This window comes from Tachyglossus aculeatus, chromosome 2 (genome assembly GCF_015852505.1).
Source record: "Tachyglossus aculeatus isolate mTacAcu1 chromosome 2, mTacAcu1.pri, whole genome shotgun sequence".
Classification (NCBI taxonomy): Eukaryota; Metazoa; Chordata; class Mammalia; order Monotremata; family Tachyglossidae; genus Tachyglossus; species Tachyglossus aculeatus.
Genome location: NC_052067.1, coordinates 9,185,057 through 9,205,815, shown reverse-complemented (window position 1 = coordinate 9,205,815; position 20,759 = coordinate 9,185,057). Strand labels below are relative to the sequence as shown.

The window sequence follows — 20,759 nt, the reverse complement described above, 5'->3', positions numbered from 1 at the left end:
CACATAAAAGATGTTCAATAAATACTACTGATTGATTGACGAACCCCTTGTTATGCAAACCTGGCTCACCCCATCCCCTTGTTCAACCTGTGGTTCCAAATGGCAAACACTCCCTTTTTTCCCCTCCAGAGTGATGTTGATGATGATGATGATGATGGTATTTGTTATGCGCTTACTATATGCCACGCACTGTTCTAAGCGCTGGGGTAGATACAAGGTCATCAGGTTGTCCCACATGGGGCTCACAGTCTTAATCCCCATTTTACAGATGAGGGAACTGAGGCACAGAGAAGTTAAGTGACTTGATCAAAGTCACACAGCTAAGTGGTGGAGCCAGGATTAGAACCCATGACTTCTGACTCCCAAGCCTGTGCTCTTTCCACTGAACCACGCTGCTTCTCTATGTGCGACTGTCACCTAATTAACAGATATTTAGTCACCCCCCCCTCTGACTACCCCAATGAAACAAATTAACCTTCCAAGGTGCCATCTTTCTTAATTTAATGGGGTGGGGGGTATCTATAAACTGGGAACACTGGTTCCCAGTGGGAAAACTGGGCAGTTGGAAACTGGCATCAGGGACAGAAAAAGAACCCATTATCCACTATAAAAATGATCCCTGCCCCACACCCCTAGAACCTGGGAGAGGTAACATGGCCTAGTGGATAGAGCATGGGCAGAGGAAACAGAAAGAAGATCATGGGTTCTAATCCCAGCTCTACCATTTGTCTGCTGTGTGACCTTGGGCAAGTCATTTCATTTCTCAGCGCTCCAGTTACCTCATCTGTAAAATGGGGGTAAGAGTGTGAGCCCCACGTGGGACAGGGACTGTGTCCAACCTGATTTGCTTATATCCACCCTAGCGCTCAGTACAGTGCCTGGCACATAGTGAGTACTTAACAAATACCATAATCATTATTATGATTACTATTTATCTTCATGCAGGGGGGGAGGAATATCTAGCTGCCAGAATTTCCTTATTTTGCACGATCACTTCAGATGAACAGATGGCCAATTTTCTTTTAATAAACGAGGGGCAGGAACTGTGTCTGACCTGATTAAGCCCACTGTTGGGTAGGGACCGTTTCCATATGTTGCCGACTTGTACTTTCCAAGCGCTTAGTACAGTGCTCTGCACACAGTAAGTGCTCAATAAATACGACTGAATGGATGAATGAATGATTAATTCAAAAATGGGATTAGAATTAAACCAACTCTCATTAGATTATTTTTTTTATCTACCCCACGGTTTAGAACCATGCTTGACATACAGTAAGCACTTTAACAAAGAGAAGCAGCATGGCCTTATGGAAAGAGCAGGGGCCTGGGAGCCAGAGGACCTGGGTTCTAGTCCTGACTCTACCACTTGTCCGCTGTGTGATCGTGGGAAAGTCACTTGACTTCTCTGTTGCCTCAGTTACCTTGTCTGAAAAATTGGGATTAAGACTTCGAGCCCTACATGGGATACGGACTGTGTCCAACTTGATCATCTAGATTCTACCCCAGCACTTAATACAGTGCCTGGCACATAGTAAGCACTTAGCACCATTAAAAAAATACAATAATAATGGTGATATTTATTAAAGTACTTAGCAGGCATTACACGTTGTGCTAAGTGCTGGGGTAGATACAAGATAATCAAATGAGAAGAAAGTAGCATGGCCTAGTGGATAGAGAGTAGGCCTGGGAGCCAGAAGGACCTGGGTTCTTATCCTGGCTCTTCCACTTGTCTGCTGTGTGACCCTGGGCAAGTCACTTAATTTCTCTGGACCTCAGTTACCTCATCTGTAAAATGGGGATTAAGACTGTGAGCCACTTGTGGGAGAGGGACTAGGTCCAACCTGATTAGCTTGTATTCATTCATTCATTCAATCGCATTTATTGAGCGCTTACTGTGTGCAGAGCACTGTACTAAGCACTTGGTAAGTACAAGATGGCAGCATATAGAGACGGTCCCTACCCAACAACGGGCTCACAGTCTAGAAGGGGGAGACAGACAACAAAGCAAAACACGTGGACAGGTGTCAAGTCATCAGAATAAATAGAAGTAACACTAGATTCATTCATTCATTCAATGGTATTTATTGAGCGCTTATTGTGTGCAGAGCACTGTACTAAGTGCTTGGGAAGTACAAGTTGGCAACATATAGAGACAGTCCCTACCCAACAACGGGCTCACAGTCTAGAAAGGGGAAACAGACAGCAAAACAAAACATGATGCACATCATTAACAAACTAAATAGAATACTAAATATGTACAAGCAAAACAGAGTAATAAATCTGTACAAACATATACAAAGGTGCTGTGGGGAGGGGAAGGAGGTAGGGCCGGGGGGAATCTACCCTAGTGCTTAGAGCAGTGCTTGATACACAATAAGCGCTTATCAAATACCATGATTACTATTATTAATTGAGACGCTCCTCTCCTCCCCTCAGACCTGGTTCTGAATGAGGCTCCTAGTCTAAGAGGAAGAACAGTTTACGGAACAGACCCAGGACAAGAAACCCAGATGTCCTGACTCCCAGTTTCATATGCTCTTACCAATATGACGGCCTCCCTACCTTATTAGTAGGGAGTCTTTTAGTCTTTTAGACAGTGATCCCACTGTTGGGTAGGGATTGTCTCTATATGTTGCCATCTTGTACTTCCCAAATGCTTAGTACAGTGCTCTGCACACAGTAAACGCTCAATACGATTGATTATTAGTAAAATTCTTTGTTAAGCAATAGGTTTACAAATACAATATTAGTTGGAAAAAAAGTAGATTTAATAATTATGGTATCTGTTAAGCACTTACCATGTGCCCGGCACAGTTCTAAGCACTGGGGTAAATATAAGGTAATTGGGTTGAACACAGTTGCTGTCCCACGTGGGGCTCACATTTTACAGATTTACATCTGTGTAAATCTGTGTAGATGGCTTCCCATTTTACAGATGAGGGAACTGGGGCACAGAGAAGTGAAATGACTTAACAAAGGTCACACACATATATGGCAGAGCCTGGATTAGAGCCCATGACCTGCTGATTCCCAGGATTGTGCTCTAACCACTAGGCCAGGCTGCTGGACATTTCCTCTCCACACCACCCCTCAACCAGGTCCAATATTGTTTTTAATATGGGCCACAGTCCAATCAGAGTTGGGGGAGGGGAGCACGGGAGGTAGGGAGTGGTGTGTGTGTACATGTATGTGTGTGTGTGCACATGCATGCACATATGTTTTGCTCATTTTGCAATGAGGAGGTTTAGTTCTTTGGTTTAGTTGAGGGTCCCTAATTTTGAAAATAGCCTTTGGTTAGTGGGAATAGAAAATAATGCTGATTCTGTCCACTTCCTTAACTGAATATCTCTGTATGGAAGGAGGAGAGGTTTAAAACACTATTGCGTGGATTGGTAATTTAGTGTACATTTATTTGTAAAGCTGACAAATGACACACTAATGGATTCTTCCGCTTTTTTTTTCCTTAAGGCAAGTCAGAATGTGAGTGTGATGTAATGATTTCCTTTATTTGAACGAATATGTATCTGTTTTAAAACAGGTCACAATTGGGGGTCTTCCCAAATACATGAAGGATTTGAAAGACAATGACTTCAGGGCGGAATCCCTAATGGAAACTGAAGCTTATGACTAAGTTTCCAGGGAACTCTCCTGACCCAAATAGATCACTTGTCAGGACTGACAACGTCAAAGTTTACCAAAAGCAAGGGAGCTGAATTTTCATGCAAATCTCTGAGGGTAAATGTCATGGCCAGTTACTTTTGTGATTTCAATGACTAACCTGTCCATCAAGTTGTCTTGCAGCTTTTCCGTTTTAGAGGTGACTTGACATGCAGGCTAATTTAGTTGGCTGAAAGTGTACTTTGTGTCAGAGGAGATTACCCCGAATGTTTAGAGCAATTGGAATCCATCTGACTTCAGGTTTCAAACATTGAACAACAGAAGCCGCTACATTAACGAAGTAGGGTTGATAGAAACACTGCCTCATTGAGTGCATTGTTAATAATGTTACGATGCCGTGATTTCTTGAATTATTGGCTTAGACACAGTTACTGCTTGGAGCAGACACACAATCAACCGTAACATAAATAAAGCCTAGGACATTAGGATATTGAATGAAACCTTCGAAGGTTTTTCCTTATTCAGGAAATGTAGAAGTCTGAAAATAATGCTTTCTTCCAGGAAAATCAATTCAGATTCAATTTGAGGTGACAGTCTCAAACTTGTTGGGGTAGGGAATGGGAGGAGAGAATTACCATAAAAATAATAATAGTTTATTGTGGTATTTGTTAAGTGCTCATCCTGTGCCAGGCACTGTACTAAGCGCTGGAGGGTACAAACACAAATTGGGTTGGACAATCAATCAATCAATCGTATTTATTGAGCACTTACTGTGTGCAGAGCACTGTACTAAGCGTTTGGGAAGTACAAGTCGGCAACACATAGAGACAGTCCCTACCCAACAGTGGGCTCACAGTCTCAATCTCTATTTTACAGATGAGGTAACTGAGGCCCAGAGAAGTGAAGTGACTTGCCCAAGGTCACGGAGCAGACAAGTGGTGGAGCCGGGACTAGAATTCATGACCTTCTGACTTCCAGGCCTGTGGTCTAGTAAGCAGAATCTTGTATGTAGATTACATTTATATCATACCCTCTCAAGCACTCAGCAAAATTCTCTGTACATGGTAAAATCCTCAATAAATACAGCTGCTAGGGGGATGAAATTAATTTATCCAATGTGACTTTAATAAACAGATAGTTGACACTGTCAGGGTTTACTTATTTGACACTTACTGGGTGTCTCAACTGATTTGGGCTCCCAAAGGAACTGCAAGAGAACCTAAAAGCCAACCTGATTTACCCCAAAGAGTTCACAGTCTTAATGGGGGTGGTGTGTGGAGAGACATGCAAATGCAAAAAACAATAAAAATAATACTAATAATCAATCAATCAATCAATCAATCATATTTATTGAGCGCTTACTGTGTGCAGAGCACTGTACTAAGCCCTTGGGAAGTACAAGCTGGCAACATATAGAGACAGTCCCTACCCAACAGTGGGCTCACAGTCTAGAAGGGGGAGACAGAGAACAAAAGCAAACATACTAACAAAATAAAATAGAATAGATAGGTACAAGTAAAATAAATGAATAAATAGAGTAATAAATATGTACAAACATATATACATATATACAGGTGTTGTGGGGAAGGGCAGGAGGTAAGATGCGGGGGATGATAATAATACTAATTGTGCTATTTGTTAAGTGCCTCCTTCGTGCCAGGCACGGTACAAAACCCTGGGGTGGATGCAAGCAAATTGGGTTGCACTTTAATCCCCATTTTACAGAGGAGGAATCTGAGGCACAGAGAAGTGAAGTGACTTGCCTAAGGTCACACAGCAGACAAGTGGCGGAGCCAGGATTGGAACCCATGACCTTCTGACTCCCAGAGATATAACACAATCCATTTTAAATGCACATTGTTGGAAAAGACATCTAAATATTTTCCTTTTCAAAACCATGAAAAAAATTGGTGTCCTTGAGAACCTAACCTTTTAATTCCCATAACTCATAACAAGCTTTCATATTAAACGGCGTCTTCCAAGAAGACAGCTTCAGTGTTGATTTGGTGCTCTTGAAAATAAATACAGAACCTAGTAAACAATCCTCAGGATTATGGACATGAACTGGGCATTTCCAGTCGTCAGCGACTGAATTAACCACAGACGTGAATCTGCTTGCCCGAGAAATATTGATACTCATTATTCCAAATGCTTCTCAAAGGAAATTTTGCATGCAGAGGAAATGGAAATTTAAAATAAAATATCCCTTTTGGGATCCTTTCTTTACTTTTTTGGGTGGGAATGGGTAGCTTGACCATTCCGTCACTTGTGAAAGAGCACGGGCTTTGGAGTCAGAAGTCATGGGTTCAAATCCCCACTCTGCCAATTGTCAGCTGTGCGACTTTGGGCATGTCACTTAACTTCTCTGTGCCTCAGTTAACTTATCTATAAAATGGGGATTAAGACTGTGAGCCCCCCGTGGGACAACCTGATCACCTTGTAACCTCCCCTACGCTTAGAACAGTGCTTTACACATAGTAAGCGCTTAATATCATCATCGTCATCATTCAGTAGTCTCAAATGTGAAGAAAAACAGTGCTTTGAAACATAATAATGTAGAATGATGATGGTAAAATATCAGATGAAAATTTTGTAGGTAACAGCATGCCTTTGTCAGTGATTTTCAAGTTCATAAATTCATTCATTCATTCAACTGTATTTATTGAGCACTTACTGTGTGCAAAGCACTGTATTAAGCGCTTGGGAAAGTACAATACAGCAATAAAGAGTGACAACCCTTGCCCAGTACACGCTCTCAGTCTAGATGTGTGGAGACAGATATCAATACAAGTAAACAGGCATCCACGTAAATACCTAGAATTACAGATATATACATAAGTGCTGTGGGGTGGGGAGGGAGGGAAGAACAAAGCGAGAAAGTCAGAGTGACTCAGAAGGGAGTGGGAGATGAGGAGATGTGGGGCTTAGTCTGGGAAGGCCTCTTGGAGGAGATGTGCCTTTAGTAAAGCTTTGAAGTGGGGGAGAGTCAATGTCTCTTTGAGGAGGAAGGCCGTTCAGGACATGAGCTGCGGGTCAGAGGTGTGACAGGCGAGATGGAAGCCTGTAAGAAGGTTAGCGGCACAGGAGGAGCCGAGTGTATGGGCTGGGATGTAGAGGGAGAGAAGGAAGGGGAGGTAGGAGGGGGCAAGGGGATGGAGAGCTTTAAAGCCAATGGTGAGGACTTTTTTGTTTGATACGGAGGTAGATAAGATAGTCACAGGAGATTTTTGAAGGAGGGGTGACAGGCCCAGAAAGTTTCTGTAGAAAGATAACCTGGGCAGTCGAGTGAAGGTTGGACTGCAGTGGGGAGAGGCAGGAGGTTGGAAGGACAGAAAGGAGGCTGATGCAGTAATCTAGGTGGGATAGGATGAGTGACTGTACTAACATGGTAGCAGTTTGGATGGAGAGGAAAGGGTGGATTTTAGCGATGTTGTGAAGGTGAGACCGACAGGATTTGGTGACAGATTGGATTCATGGGTTGAATGAGAGACCAGAGTCAAGGATAATGCCAAGGTCACGGGCTTGTGAGATGGGAAGGATGGCGGTGCCATAAATGGAACTTGAGAGGGGAAAAAAAGTAATGGTTTATTAATATTTTTATCATCTACTAAAAAGCATTACCCTGGCAGGGCAGATATTCACTTTAGAAGACCCAAGTCGATTAAAATAATAATAATAATAATACAGCATCATAAAACTTGAGTCTGCACATCTACTGGACACATGCAAGCTATAAGGAAAGAAGGGGAAGAAAAGAAGAAAAAGCACATCTTGCCCAAACCTTAATTACTATTGCTTTCCAACTATCAAGGGCAATAATTTTATCCTAGTGGAGCTAAAAGTGACCCAACGGACAGAAACCTGCAGCATTCCAGGACTGTAGATTCTTCTAGAACATATTCTTCCATTTCATGGTTTGGCTAAGGCGCTTTATTAAGAAATTAGAAACCATGCTTCCCACAGTGCACAGTGGGAAGCAGCCTGGCCTAGTGTATTAAAGCACAGTCCTGGGAGCCAGAGGGCCTGGGTTCTACCCAGCTCCGCCACTGGTCTTCTTGTGTGAGCTTGGGCAAATTTTCACTTTTCAGCGCCTCAGTTTCCTCATCTGTAAAATGGGAATTCAATACCTGCTCTCCCCTCTCCTGAGCATGCTGTGGGACAAGGACCGTGTCTGACATGATTAACTTGTTAATCGAGGTTAATGTAGGGTTAATCTACCCCTGCCTTAATACAATCCTCGGCACGTAGTAAGCACTTAACAAATGCAACAATGATTATTGTTATCCATTCGATTCCAGCCAATTCTTGCCTGATGAGGCTGTGTTTCTGAAGGACCTCACGCTGGAGTACTTGATGTGCTACAGGGATGAATCCATTAATAGTACTTATTGAACACTTTGTGCAAAGCACTGTACCAAGCCCTTGGGAGAGTAAAGTACAATAGAATTGGTACAACTTGCTCCAGGCCTACAAGGAGCTTACATCTACAGTGGGAACAATCTGCTTCTTCCAATTCTACACTACATTATAAGTTTGTTGAGGGCAGGGAATGCATCTACCAACTCTAATGTATTGTTGTGTTGTACTTTCCCAAGCACTTAGTACACAATAAGTGCTTAATGAAGATGATTGATTGGTAAGTGGTAAGTGGTATGAGATGAACATTCCCTAATTCCTCAATAGAGTGCCTACCAAAATGTGCAAGGGAAAACAAGTACTGGAGTGGAAGTGATGATATCTTGAATTTGTGGAGCCCTTGTATTTTTTCAAAGTGCTTCCTTATTACTTCCCATTACACCCCATTAATACAAAACCCCACGTGAAGTGGGAGAGACAGTCGGTAGGAGAAAATTAAAGCCCTGAGAGATTAAACAACTCACCCTAGGTCACTCAGCAGGCAGAGCTACGACCAAAATCCAGATTGTCACTTCCAGACCCAACTACTCCCACTAAACAATGATGCCATTAAAAAAAAAATTATATGTAAAAAGTTTGCCATGCTTAAGCTACCCATTCATCGGTCAAAGAAGTAAAACTGCATTGAGGACCACTTTTTTAAAAAAAATTGGGAATTCCTTTTTCAATATTGGTCCAATAACACATTTTTTGGTTTATCTCTTTGTTTCATTGCAATTCTAAAGACATGAGAGCAACTAGAATTGGGCCTGTTTCAAAATGAAAGCTCTGTTCTTGTGAAAAGAAGTGCCACGATTACTATGCAAACATGTTACTTTTTAATAAGCGATGCAGTTACATATCCTCAGAGACAAGAGATTAAAGTCTTTAAATCTTTTAATTCCAAGGGGGCACCTTAAAGCTTTCTCCCCTCTCCCTTCTTCTTCCTCAGTCGTATTTATTGAGTGCTTACTGTGTGCAGAGCACTGTACAAAGTGCTTGGGAAGTCCAAGTGGGCAACATGTAGAGACAGTCTCTACCCAACAACAGGCTCACAATCTTCAAAGGAGTTAGAATCAAGTAAGCAAATTTTTGCATTAACACACCATGCTCACAGATTGAACTACTCATCCCATATTCCTCTCGAGGAAGATTTTTTTTTACCCTGGGAATGAAAAAATAATTTTACACTAAACATAGTCAATTAAAATGGGGGGAAAAAACACCCCAGCAAAGTTATGTTCTGGAGGAAAAAAAAATGCTAACAGTCAATCATTTTTAGGGTAAGTTTCAGCAAGGAGGTTATTTTAAGGTAACAGTCTGAATAGTGCTCAATTGTATCCAAATTGGCCCCCGGTTTAAATTCTCCACTTTGAATGTTGGTAGCTATCCCAGTTAATTATACCTGTCTTCATCATAGCAATATAAAATTAAGCATGGTCATTTAGCAACTCTGATCATCCTTTTCAACTTCTCTGAAATCCAAAAGGATTCCATGTTCTAAATGTCAAGTACTCATGTCAGGCTTTCATAGGAGAAGCAGTGTGGCTCAGTGGAAAGAGCATGGGCTTTGGAGTCAGAGTTCATGAGTTCAAATCCCGGCTCTGCCAATTGTCAGCTGTGTGACTTCGGGCAAGTCACTTCACTTCTCTGTGCCTCAGTTACCTCAGCTGTAAAATGGGGGTTAAGACTGTGAGCCCCCTGTGGGGCAACCTGATCACCTTGTAACCTCCCCAGTGCTTAGAACAGTGCTTTGCACATAGTAAGCGCTTAATAAATGCCATCATTATTATTATTATTATTATTATTATTATCATTATTCTCAACTTGGAAAAATAAAAAAAAGTCAAATAGTTTCTTAAAAGCAGCTGCTTGCACACCAAAGAATGATTTGGGTGCACAAAAGTACAACTTTTAGAGGTCAATGTTTTTTTCAACGAGAAAGAAATGACACCTCAAAGGAAACATTATCTTGGAAACCATTTCCTCTTTTAGGAACTCAGAACAGGTCTGAGTTCTTAAACTCTATCCAGTTTGCCCTAGTGTTACACTGTCCTTAATGTCAAAAAGAACGTGTCCTTAAATTTAATCTGAGCTATTGTGTTTTCAGTAAAGCAACCCTTCCCAGCATTTCAGTCACCGCTAGATTTTTCAGAAGGGTCCAGTTTGGGCCACGAGCGATTTACTGGACTTGTTTTGTTTCTGAGAAGAGACTTCACTCAGGTTTAAATCCCCTAGGGGTCCCCATATCAATGAAAATGAACATTTAGCATAATTCTCTAGATTTTAGGAGTAGCTGATTGCTGCAAGAAATAGCTTCGCAGGGCTGGGGGGGGGGGGGGGGGGGGGGAGAGAGAGAGAGAGAGAGAGAGAGAGAGAGAGAGAGAGAGAGAGAGAGAGAGTTTCATATTAGCTGCTCTCTAAGACCTTACCAAGATGTCTTGATCATAGCTGAGAAAAAAAAGGTGTTCTCAAATAAGTCACATTTAACCTACTGAAGAGAAGGAAGAGCCTTCATTGTCCATGTTCAAAGGAAATCAGGAATATGGGTAGGATACATTATCACTGCTAATCACTGAACTTAGGAAAGATCCCGAGTGATGGAGTAGCCTTTTAACAAATGCTTAAGAGCCAACCCTATTCCCACATAAATATTTGCACTCCTTGGAACAATGATGCAAAGTACTTTGGGGTACTATCAGCAGACTCACCGGACAGCAGCTTTTAAATGTGTCTACTGGTTAGACTGCCTTTTATGACATGTTGCCAATACAGGGACATTTTCTGATTTGTCACAGAATTCCCACGGAGACCAGTAAGTGGGACAGGTAAGCAATTGGAAGAAAACATTGGCAGACATCATGGAAACAATATCAGTCGAGAACCTATTTCTTCCGACTCCTCCACGGCTAAAGCATCCCATGAGCATGAGATTACTCCACAGGCATTTTTATCAAGTTTACAAAGCCATCTAGCAAGTGCCAGCCCCAGGGATCACTGGGACTCTATCCACATTGCCCTAGCGTTACACTGTTCTTAATGTCAAAAAGAATGTGTCCTTAAATTTAATCTGAGCTATTGTGTTTTCAGCAAAGCAACACTTCCCAGCATTTCAATCACCTCTAGATTTTACAGAAGGTCCAGTTTGGGCCACAAACAATTTACTGGACTTGTTTTGTTTCTGAGAAGAGACTTCACTCAGGTTTAAATCCCCTAAGTGCTTATTACAGTGCGCTGCCCAGATTAAAGGCTCAATAAACACCACTGATTGATCGATGTGTGTCCTGGGTCTCAGTTCAAATCAGAAAATGCAAACGAGTTGAAGGTTAGTCAGAAAGCATAGAGCAGGAGACATTGGCGTGGGCCCTGCATTTTAACAGGACAAATGATAACGACTCAGAGTCCAGCTGGACAAAGGCTCCAAAATATTTCATATTCAGTAAACAATGAGCAACTACCAAAGGGGCTTGTGTTATTTGTGCAGGTAGGAGGGGAGGGGGAGAGGGAGAGAGAGAGGAGAAAGAAACGCAGCCTCTTTTCTGGAGAACTTTTCAGTGGCAGGAGATTTAATCAATTAGTGCAGTGCTCTGCACATAGAAAGCACTCAGTAAATACCATCGATTGATTCAATCATATTTACTGAGCACTTAGTGTGCAGGGCACTGTCCTAAACACTTGAGTAAATATGATACAACAGAGTTGCTGGACACGTTTCCTGCCCCCGATGAGCTTACTGTCTGGAGAGGGGAGACAATCATTAACATAAATAAATTACAGCTATGTACATTCATTCATTCAATCGTATTTATTGAGCGCTTACTGTATGCAGAGCACTGTTCTAAGTGCTTGGAAAGTACAGTTCAGCAACAATTAGAAACAATCCCTGCTGACAACGGGCTCACGATCTAGAAGAGGGGAGACAGACATCAACACAAGTAAACAGGCATCAATAGCGTCAATATAAACAGAATTATAGATACACACCATTAATAAAATAAATAGAATAATAAATATGTCCATATATTTACATAACTGCTGTGGGGCTGAGGTAGTGCTTATTATTTATTGAGCGTTCTACATGTTTTGTTTTGCTGTCTATCTATCTCCCCCTTCTAGACTGTGAACCCGTTGTTGAGTAGGGACCATCTCTATATGTTGCCGACTTGTACTTCCCAAGCGCTTAGTACAGTGCTCTGCACACAATAAGCACTCATTAAATACGACAATGAATGAACGAATGAATGGTTGCTGAGCACTATAGTTAAGTGCTTAGGAGGATACAACAGAGTTGCAAACACGGTTCTGTAGGATATCTTTACTCGATCTTTTTCCCCCATACCTGCAATTTATATTAGTTGTCTGTCACTCCCGCTGGATTGTAAAATCCTCGAGGGAAGAGATCTACTTATTGATCCATTGTACTCACCCAAGCCTTCTGTACTGTGCTCCACATCCAGCCCTTAAAATGTATATATATATATATATATATCATGAATTGATTAGGATTTATTGGGCAACTCCTGTGCGCAGAGCATTGTATGAAGTGCTCGAGTAAGGATCGGGCACAGGTGGATTCTGAAAAGCCGGGCAAGGGGGGCTAATGGCCCGGACTGGCTTGTCCGGTCCTCAATGCAAGGGATGGGATGGGATGAGGGGTGGGATAGGAGGTGGGATGGGAGGGAAGGGATGGAAGGTGGAATGGGGTGTGGAATGGGGTGAAATGGGGGATGGGATAGGGTGGGATGAGGTTTAAAACTATGCTTGGCACATAGTAAGTGCTTAACAAAAACCATCATTATTATTATTATTATGGAGGTGGGATCGGATGGGGTGGGAGGGAATGAGATGGGAAGAGAGGCGATGGGAGGTAGGATGGAATGGGATGGGGGTGGGATGGGATGGGGTAGGAGGGAATGGGATGGGACTGGATGGGATGGGGAGGGATGGGATAGGGGTGGGATGGGATGGGGTAGGAGGGAATGGGATGGGGTAGGAGGGAATGGGATGGGACTAGAGGGGATGGGATGGGACTAGAGGGGATGGGATGGGGTGGGAGGGAATGGGATGGGGTAGGAGGGAATGGGATGGGGTGGGATGGGATGGGATGAGGGTGGGATGGGGAGGGATGAAATGGGACGGGGTAGGAGGGAATGGGATGGGGTAGGAGAGAATGGGATGGGACTAGATGGGATGAGATGGGATGGGGTAGAAGGGAATGGGATGGGACTAGAGGGGATGGGATGAGATGGGATGGGGTAGAAGGGAATGGGATGGGACTAGAGGGGATGGGATGGGGGAGGGATGGTATGGGATAGGGGTGGGATGGGATGGGGTAGGAGGTAATGGGATGGGACTAGAGGGGATGGGATAGGATGGGGGTGGGATGGGGAGGGATGGAATGGGATGGGAGTAGAGGGGATGGGATAGAAGGGAATGGGATGGGACTAGAGGGGATGGGATGGGAGGTGGGCTGGGCTGGGGGGTGAGAGGGCGATGGGTCCCCACTCCCGCCCCCCCAGGGGTGTTTCCGAGCGGCCGTGGGGGCGGGGGCTGAGCCGGGGAGCCGCCCTGGCCCTTGGGACCCCGGGGTGGGGCACCCAGGAGTCCGGGGGGGGGGGGGCGGTCCGTCCCGGTCCTCTTACCTGCCCTTTGGGGGCCGGCCCTGGCCCGGGGGCGGGCGGGCGAGCGGGCGGCGGCGGCAGACAATGGAGCCGGGAAGGACCGACACATGAGCCGCCGCCACCACACACACGATCACACAATCACACAATCAATCCCACCCAAACACACGCGCCCAATCCCAATGCAGTAGGAGGGATTGAGGCTCGCCCCTCCCTCCCACCGCCCCTCCCGGCCGCGGGAGGGGGGGAAGGGAGGAGGGGGAGGAAGAGGAGGAGGAAGGGGAGGAAGAGGAGGGCCAGCGGCCGCGGACCCGGACCCCCGGGGGGGAGAGGGCCTGGCTGGGCGCACACACACATACACACAGGGACCACAACCCAACCCTCCACCCCCCCCCCAAAAAAAAAAACCATTTTCCCCTTGGCGCGTGGGCCGGACGGGACACCAGGACCAGCCGGAGCAGGAGGGCCAGCAAGGCCAGCAGCAGGGCCAGCAGGGCCACCAGGAGGGCCAGCAGCCGGACCAGCAGGGCCACCAGCAGGGCCACCAGCAGGAGCAGCAGGGCCAGCAAGGCCAGAAGCAGGGCCAGAAGGGCCAGCAGCCGGACAGCAGGGCCTACAAGGCCAGAAGCAGGGCCAGGAGGGCCAGCAGCAGCACCAGGAGGGCCAGCAGGGCCACCAGCAGCCCCAGGAGGGCCAGCAGCCGGGCCAGCAGGGCCACCAGCAGGAGCAGCAGGGCCAGCAAGGCCAGAAGCAGGGCCAGAAGGGCCAGCAGCCGGACAGCAGGGCCTACAAGGCCAGAAGCAGGGCCAGGAGGGCCAGCAGCCGGGCCAGGAGGGCCAGCAGCCGGACCAGGAGGGCAAGCAGCCGGACCAGCAGGGCCAACACCAGGACCAGGAGGACCCACAGGGCCGGCCTCCGGACCCGTAGAGCCAGCAGGGCCACCAGCAGCACCAGGAGGGCCAGCAGCCGGACCAGCAGGGCCAGCAAGGCCAGAAGCAGGGCCAGAAGGGCCAGCAGCCGGACAGCAGGGCCTACAAGGCCAGAAGCAGGGCCAGGAGGGCCAGCAGCCGGGCCAGGAGGGCCAGCAGCCGGACCAGGAGGGCCAGCAGCAGGGCCAACACCAGGACCAGGAGCACCAACAGGACCGGCCTCCGGACCAGCAGGGCCAGCAGGGCTAGCAGCAGCCGGACCAGGAGGGCCAGCGGGGCTAGCAGCGGGGCCAACAGCCGGACCAGCCGGAAAAGGAGGGCCAGCAGGGCTAGTAAGGCCAGCAGCAGGACCAGCAGGGCTGCCGGACCAGGAGCCCCAGGAAGGCCAGCAGCCGGACCAGGAGGGCCAACAGGGCCGGCCGCCGGACCAGCAGCGCTAGAAGCAGCCGGACCAGGAGGACTAGCGGGGCTAGCAGCAGGACCAGCAGCAGGGCCAACAGCCGGACCAGCCGGAAAAGGGGGGCCAGCAGCAGGGCTAGCAGTGGGGCTAGTAGCCGGACCAGCAGCAGGGCCAACAGCAGGACCAGCAGCCGGACCAGCAGGGCTAGTAAGGCCAGCAGCAGGACCAACAGGGCCAGCAAGGCCAGCAGCAGGACCAACAGGGCCAGCAAGGCCAGCAGCAGGACCAACAGGGCTAGCAGAAGCCGGAGCAGGAGGGCCAGCAGAAGGACCACCAGGAGGGCCAGCAACAGGGCCAACACTAGGACCAGGAGGGCCACCAGCAGGACCAGGAGGGCAGCAGCAGGCCTACCAGGGCCAGCAGCGGGTCCACCGGGCCAGGAGGGCCAGCAACCGGACCAGGAGGGCCAGCAGCCGGACTAGCTGGACAAGGAGGGCTAGCAGCAGCAGGAGCCGCGACGGCGATGGCTGGGCCACAGAAAGGCGGGCTGAGCCAGGAAGAGAAGGAGCTGCTGGACGTCATCGCCCAAGGTAAGGCCGGACCCCCAGCCCAGCAGGAATTGTTCGGGGGCAAGATGGCATTTGTAAAGCGTTTACTTTGTGCCAGCCACTGTTCTAAGCGCCGGGGGGCGGGGGGGGGGGGATACAAGGTAATCCAAGGTAATACAAGGTTGTCCCACGTGGGGCTCAAAGTCTTCATCCCCATTTGACAGATGAAGGAACTGAGACCCAAGGAAGTGAAGTGACATGCCGAAAGTCATCCAGCTGATAAACGGCAAAGCCGGGATTTGAACCCATGACCTCTGACTCCCAAGCCCGGGCTTTTTCTACTAAGCCCATGGTGGGGGGCTGCCCCTGGGCCTTGCTCCGGCCGTCACGTGCTGCTGGACACCTCCTCTTCCCTTTCATTCAATCGTATTGATTGAGCGCTTACTGTGTACAGAACACTGGACTAAACGCTTTCCCTCATTCATTCATTTCCTCCACCTCCTTCTCCCCGATCTCCTTCCTCTCTACACTTAGCCCCTTCCTCCCACTTCCTCATTGCCCCACCTCTGCCTCCCCATCTCCTTTCAATCCATGGAGAAACAGCGTGGCTCAGTGGAAAGACCCCGGGCTTTGGAGTCAGAGGTCAGAGGTTTGAATCCCGGCTCCACCAATGGTCAGCTGTGTGACTTTGGGCAAGTCACTTAACTTCTCTGGGCCTCAGTTACCTCATCAGTAAAATGGGGATTAGGACTGTGAGCCCCCCAAGGGACAACCTGGTCACCTTGTAACCTCCCCAGTGCTTAGAACAGTGCTTTGCACATAGTAAGTGCTTAATAAATGCCATCATTATTCATTCAATCGTATTGCTTGAGCGCTTACTGTGTGCAGAGCACTGGACTAAGCGCTTGGAAAGTACAGTTCAGCCACAGATAGAGACAATCCCTACCCAACAACGGGCTCCCAGTCTAGAAGGGGGAGACAGACAACAAAACCAAACCATGCCTCCTCCCCTTAAAGCGGCCCCCGGCCCACCCTCATGGACCCCCACACTCTTAACCCCCATTTTCCAGGTGAGGGAATGGAGGCCCAGAGGTAGGGAAACGACTCACCCAAAGTCACACAGCAGGCAAGGGGTGGGGCGGGATGAGAAGAACTCTGTACACAGTAAGCAGCGTGGCTCAGTGGAAAGAGCACGGGCTTTGGAGTCACAGGTCATGGGTTCAAATCCCGGCTCTGCCAATTGTCAGCTGTGTGACTTTGGGCAAGTCACTTAACTTCTCTGGGCCTCAGTTCCCTCATCTGTGAAATGGGGATTAAGACTGTGAGGCCCCCCATGGGACAACCTGATCACCTTGTAACCTCCCCAGCGCTTAGAATAGTGCTTTGCACGTAGAAAGCGCTTAATAAATGTCATCATTATTATTAGTAATAGTAAGCGCCCCATAAAATAAGAGTGAGTGAATGCATCCATGTCCTTTGGACTTCCAGGATGCCCTGCTGCCGGCCGGGCCCTTGGCCCAGTCCTGCGGTCTCCCAAGGTTGGGAGGTCGAGAGATTGGGAGGCCGGGAGGAGACAGGAGTCCGGCCTGGTGGGCATCAGGCAGTTCCCACGCCAATGGCCACCATCCCCAGGACCATCCCGGCCCTCTGGCTGCTCACTGACCCCAATTGCTTTGGACTAACATTACTATTATTACTATGTATTATTGTTATTATTATTATTATTCATTCATTCAGTCGTATTTATTGAGCGCTTACTGTGTGCAGAGCACTGTACTAAGTGCTTGGGAAGTACAAGTCGGCCACATATATAGACGGTCCCTACCCAACAGTGGGCTCACAGTCTAGAAGAGGGAGACAGACAACAAAAGAAAACATGTGGACAGGTGTCATGACATTAGAACAAACAGAAATAAAGCTAGATGCACATCATTAACAAAGTGAATAGAATAGTAAATATGTACAAGTAATATAAATAGAGTAATAAATCTGTACAAACATATATACAGGTGCTGTGGGGAGGGGAAGGAGGTAGGGCTGGGGGGATGGGGAAGAGGAGAGGAAAAGGGGGACTCAGTCTGGGAAGGCCTCTTGGAGGAGGTGAGCTCTCACTAGGGCTTTGAAGGAAGGAAAAGAGCTAGCTTGGCGGATGTGAGGAGGGAGGGCATTCCAGGCCAGGGGGAGGACGTAGGCCGGGGGTCGATGGCGGGACAGGCGAGAACGAGGTACAGTGAGGAGGTTAGTGGCAGAGGAGTGAGGGTGCGGGCTGGGCTGGAGAAGGAGAGAAGGGAGGAGAGGTAGGAGGGGGTGAGGGGATGGACAACCTTGAAGCCGAGGGTGAGGAGTTTTTTCTCGATGCGTAGGTTGACTGGCAGCCACTGGAGATATTTGAGGAGGGCAGTAACATGTCCATAGCGTTTCTGCACAAAGATGATCCGGGCAGCAGCGTGAAGTACAGACTGAAGCGGGGAGAGACAGGAGGTTGGGAGATCAGAGAGGAGGCTGATGCAGTAATCCAGTCGGGATAGGATGAGAGATTGAACCAGCAAGGTAGCGGTTTGGATGGAGAGGAAAGGGCTGTTCTTGGTGATGTTGCAAAGGTGAGACTGGCAGATTTTGGTGACGGATTGGATGTGACGGGTGTACGAGAGAGCAGAGTTGAGGATGACACCAAGGTTGCGGGCTTGTGAGATGGGAAGGATGGTAGTGCCGTCTACAGTGACAGGAAAGGGAGAGGGCAGGGTTTGGGAGGGAAGATAAGGAGCTCAGTCTTGGACATATTGAGTTTTAGATGGCAGGCAGACATCCAGATGGAGATGTCCTGAAGGTAGGAGGAGACACGAGCCTGAAGGGAGGAGCGCTTACTGTGTGCAGAGCACTGTACTAAGCGCTTGGGAAGTACAAGTCGACAACATATAGAGACAGTCCCTATCCAACAACGGGCTCACAGACTGGTTAAGCGTTTACTATGTGCTGAGCACTGTACTGAGCTCCAGGATAGATCCAAGACCAAGCCCCCACTCTTCATCGGCCCCCACTCTGTTCCGCGCCACCCAGACTTGCTCCTTTTGCGCTTTCCCCCTCCCCGCTTCACAACACTTATGTGTGTATCTATGATAATAATAATAATGGTATTTGTTAAGCGCTGACTATGTCCAGCACATAGAAGAATGCCCAGCTCTTAGAACAGTGCTTCGCACATGGTAAGCACTTAACAAATACCATAATTGTTATTATGTGTGAAGCACTGTTCTAAACACTGGGGGGGATACAAGGTGATCAGGTTGTCCCATGTGGGGCTCACAGTCCTAATCCCCATTTTACAGATGAGGTAACTGAAGCACAGAGAATAATAATAATAATAATAACAATGATGTTGGTGTTTGTTAAGCACTTACTATGTGCCAAGCACTGTTCTAGGTGCGGGGTTTGGGGGGGGATACAAGGTAGTCAAGGTTGTCCCACGTGAGGCTCACAATTTTAATCCCCATTTTACAGATGAGAGAACTGAGGCCCAGAGAAGTTAAGTGACCTGCCCAAAGTCACACAGCTGATAAGTGGCGGAGCCAGGATTAGAGCCCGTGACCTCTGACTCCCAAGCCTGGGCTCTTTCCACTGAGCCACGCTGCTTCTCAATTCTATAATTCTATTTATTTATATTGATGCCTGCCTACTCGTATTGATGTCTGTCTCCTCCCCCCTCTAGACAGTGAGCTCATGGTCTCTCTTTATTGCTGTACTGGAGAAGAGCACGGGCTTTGGAGTCAGAGGTCATGGGTTCAAACCCCAGCTCCGCCACTTGTCAGCTGTGTGACTTTGGGCAAGTCACTTCACTTCTCTGGGCCTCAGTTACCTCATCTGTAAAGTGGGAATTGAGACTGTGAGCCCCACTGGGACAACCTGATCACCTTGTAACCTCCCCAGCGCTTAGAACAGTGCTTTGCACATAGTAAGCGCTTAATAAATGCCATCATTATTATTACTATTATTACTGTACTTTCCAGGAGCTTAGTACAGTGCTCTGTGTAAGCACTCAGTAAATGCAATTGAATGAATGAATGAATGAATCCAAGTTAATGAGATCGGACCCAGTCCCTGCCCCACATGGAGCTCCCAGGCTAAGGAGGAGGGAGAACTGGCGTTGAACAGCAGGATGAGGTGAAGCTTCACATCTAAGGCCTGGAAGCGTTCAGTTGTTGTCAGTGGGCGGAAGGAAGGAACATGGGCTGTCTATCCACTGCAGCACCATGACCTCCATCCTCCAGCCCCTCGCCCTGTCCGAGTGTCCATGGGGTGGAAAGGAGGGCAGTTCACAGTCAAGATGGGATGAAACTCCTAACTTCCTTCCTTTCTAGCCCTTCCATGCCACTCACAGGTCATCCTGGTTCTTGGCAGGATGTCCCGGGGATCCCTTGGGCCCCAGGAAGATTTGAAGATCGCTGTGTGGTGTGATGGCACAGCGCAGACAGAAAAGTCAGGAGTGACTATTAGAAAACGTTCAAATTCCAGAAAATTCCCAATGTTCCTCTAGACTGTAAGCTCCTTTTGGGCAGGGGTCTTGTCTAACGTCTCGTATTGTTCTTTCTCAAGTGCTTAATACAGTGGTCTGCACTCAGTAAGTGCTCAGTAAATAGCTTTAGGCCTCAGATTCTTCATTTGACATGCAGAGGGGTTCAGTAACAGTTATCTCGTGCTCTTAGCCTGGAAACCCCATGTGGGACAAGGACTGACCTGGTTATCTTGTATGCACCTCAGCAATTAGTGCTTGGCCCATAGACAGAGCTTGACGAATTTCAAAAGTCATTATTAGAGTAGCAATAATTTTGTTTTGTCCTTGGAGTGATGTTCTATCCCGTGTCATTATCATTTACAGTGATGCCCCAAGCAGTTTGTTATTGCAAGCTCTTACGTTTGAAAGAGCACATTTTCAAATTATAGTCCAACATTTTTGATGCACATTCATTTGAATATTGTCTTTAAAAAAAGACCCCTCTATTATAATTGCAGTACTGGTTAAGTACTGTGTACAGAGCACTGGGGAATCAGCATGGTCTAGTGGATAGAGCATATTCATTCATTCATTCATTCAATCGTATTTATTGAGCACTTACTGTGTGCAGAGCACTGTACTAAGCGCTTGGGAAGTACAAGTTGGCAACATATAGAGACGGTCCCTACCCAACAGTGGGCTCCTAGTCTAGAAGGGTACTCCTGGCTCCTCGCATAGTCCTGCGAGTCACAAGGACCT

At 47.4% G+C, this 20,759-nt stretch overlaps 2 protein-coding genes across 4 annotated transcripts in view; one reads left to right on the top strand and one right to left on the bottom strand.

The window, feature by feature from the left end:
- The window catches only part of BZW2 (basic leucine zipper and W2 domains 2), an 87,072-nt gene extending 73,299 nt beyond the window's left edge, over nt 1-13,773 (bottom strand). Inside the window, exon 1 of one of the 2 annotated variants that reach the window (XM_038767786.1) lies at nt 13,656-13,773. The gene's annotated coding sequence lies outside the window, so the exon portion shown is untranslated. Of the gene's footprint in view, nt 1-11,833; nt 11,863-13,655 lie in introns of those variants that run through there. The other variant, XM_038767777.1, reaches the window with a different exon arrangement.
- A 1,507-nt stretch (nt 13,774-15,280) lies between these two features.
- Nucleotides 15,281-20,759, top strand: part of ANKMY2 (ankyrin repeat and MYND domain containing 2) — a 39,074-nt gene continuing 33,595 nt past the window's right edge. The window contains exons 1-2 of one of the 2 annotated variants that reach the window (XM_038739858.1): nt 15,281-15,354; nt 15,404-15,553. In XM_038739858.1, coding sequence (XP_038595786.1) covers nt 15,487-15,553 — 67 coding nt within the window. In that variant the 5' untranslated portion in view covers nt 15,281-15,354; nt 15,404-15,486. Of the gene's footprint in view, nt 15,355-15,403; nt 15,554-20,759 lie in introns of those variants that run through there. The other variant, XM_038739866.1, reaches the window with a different exon arrangement.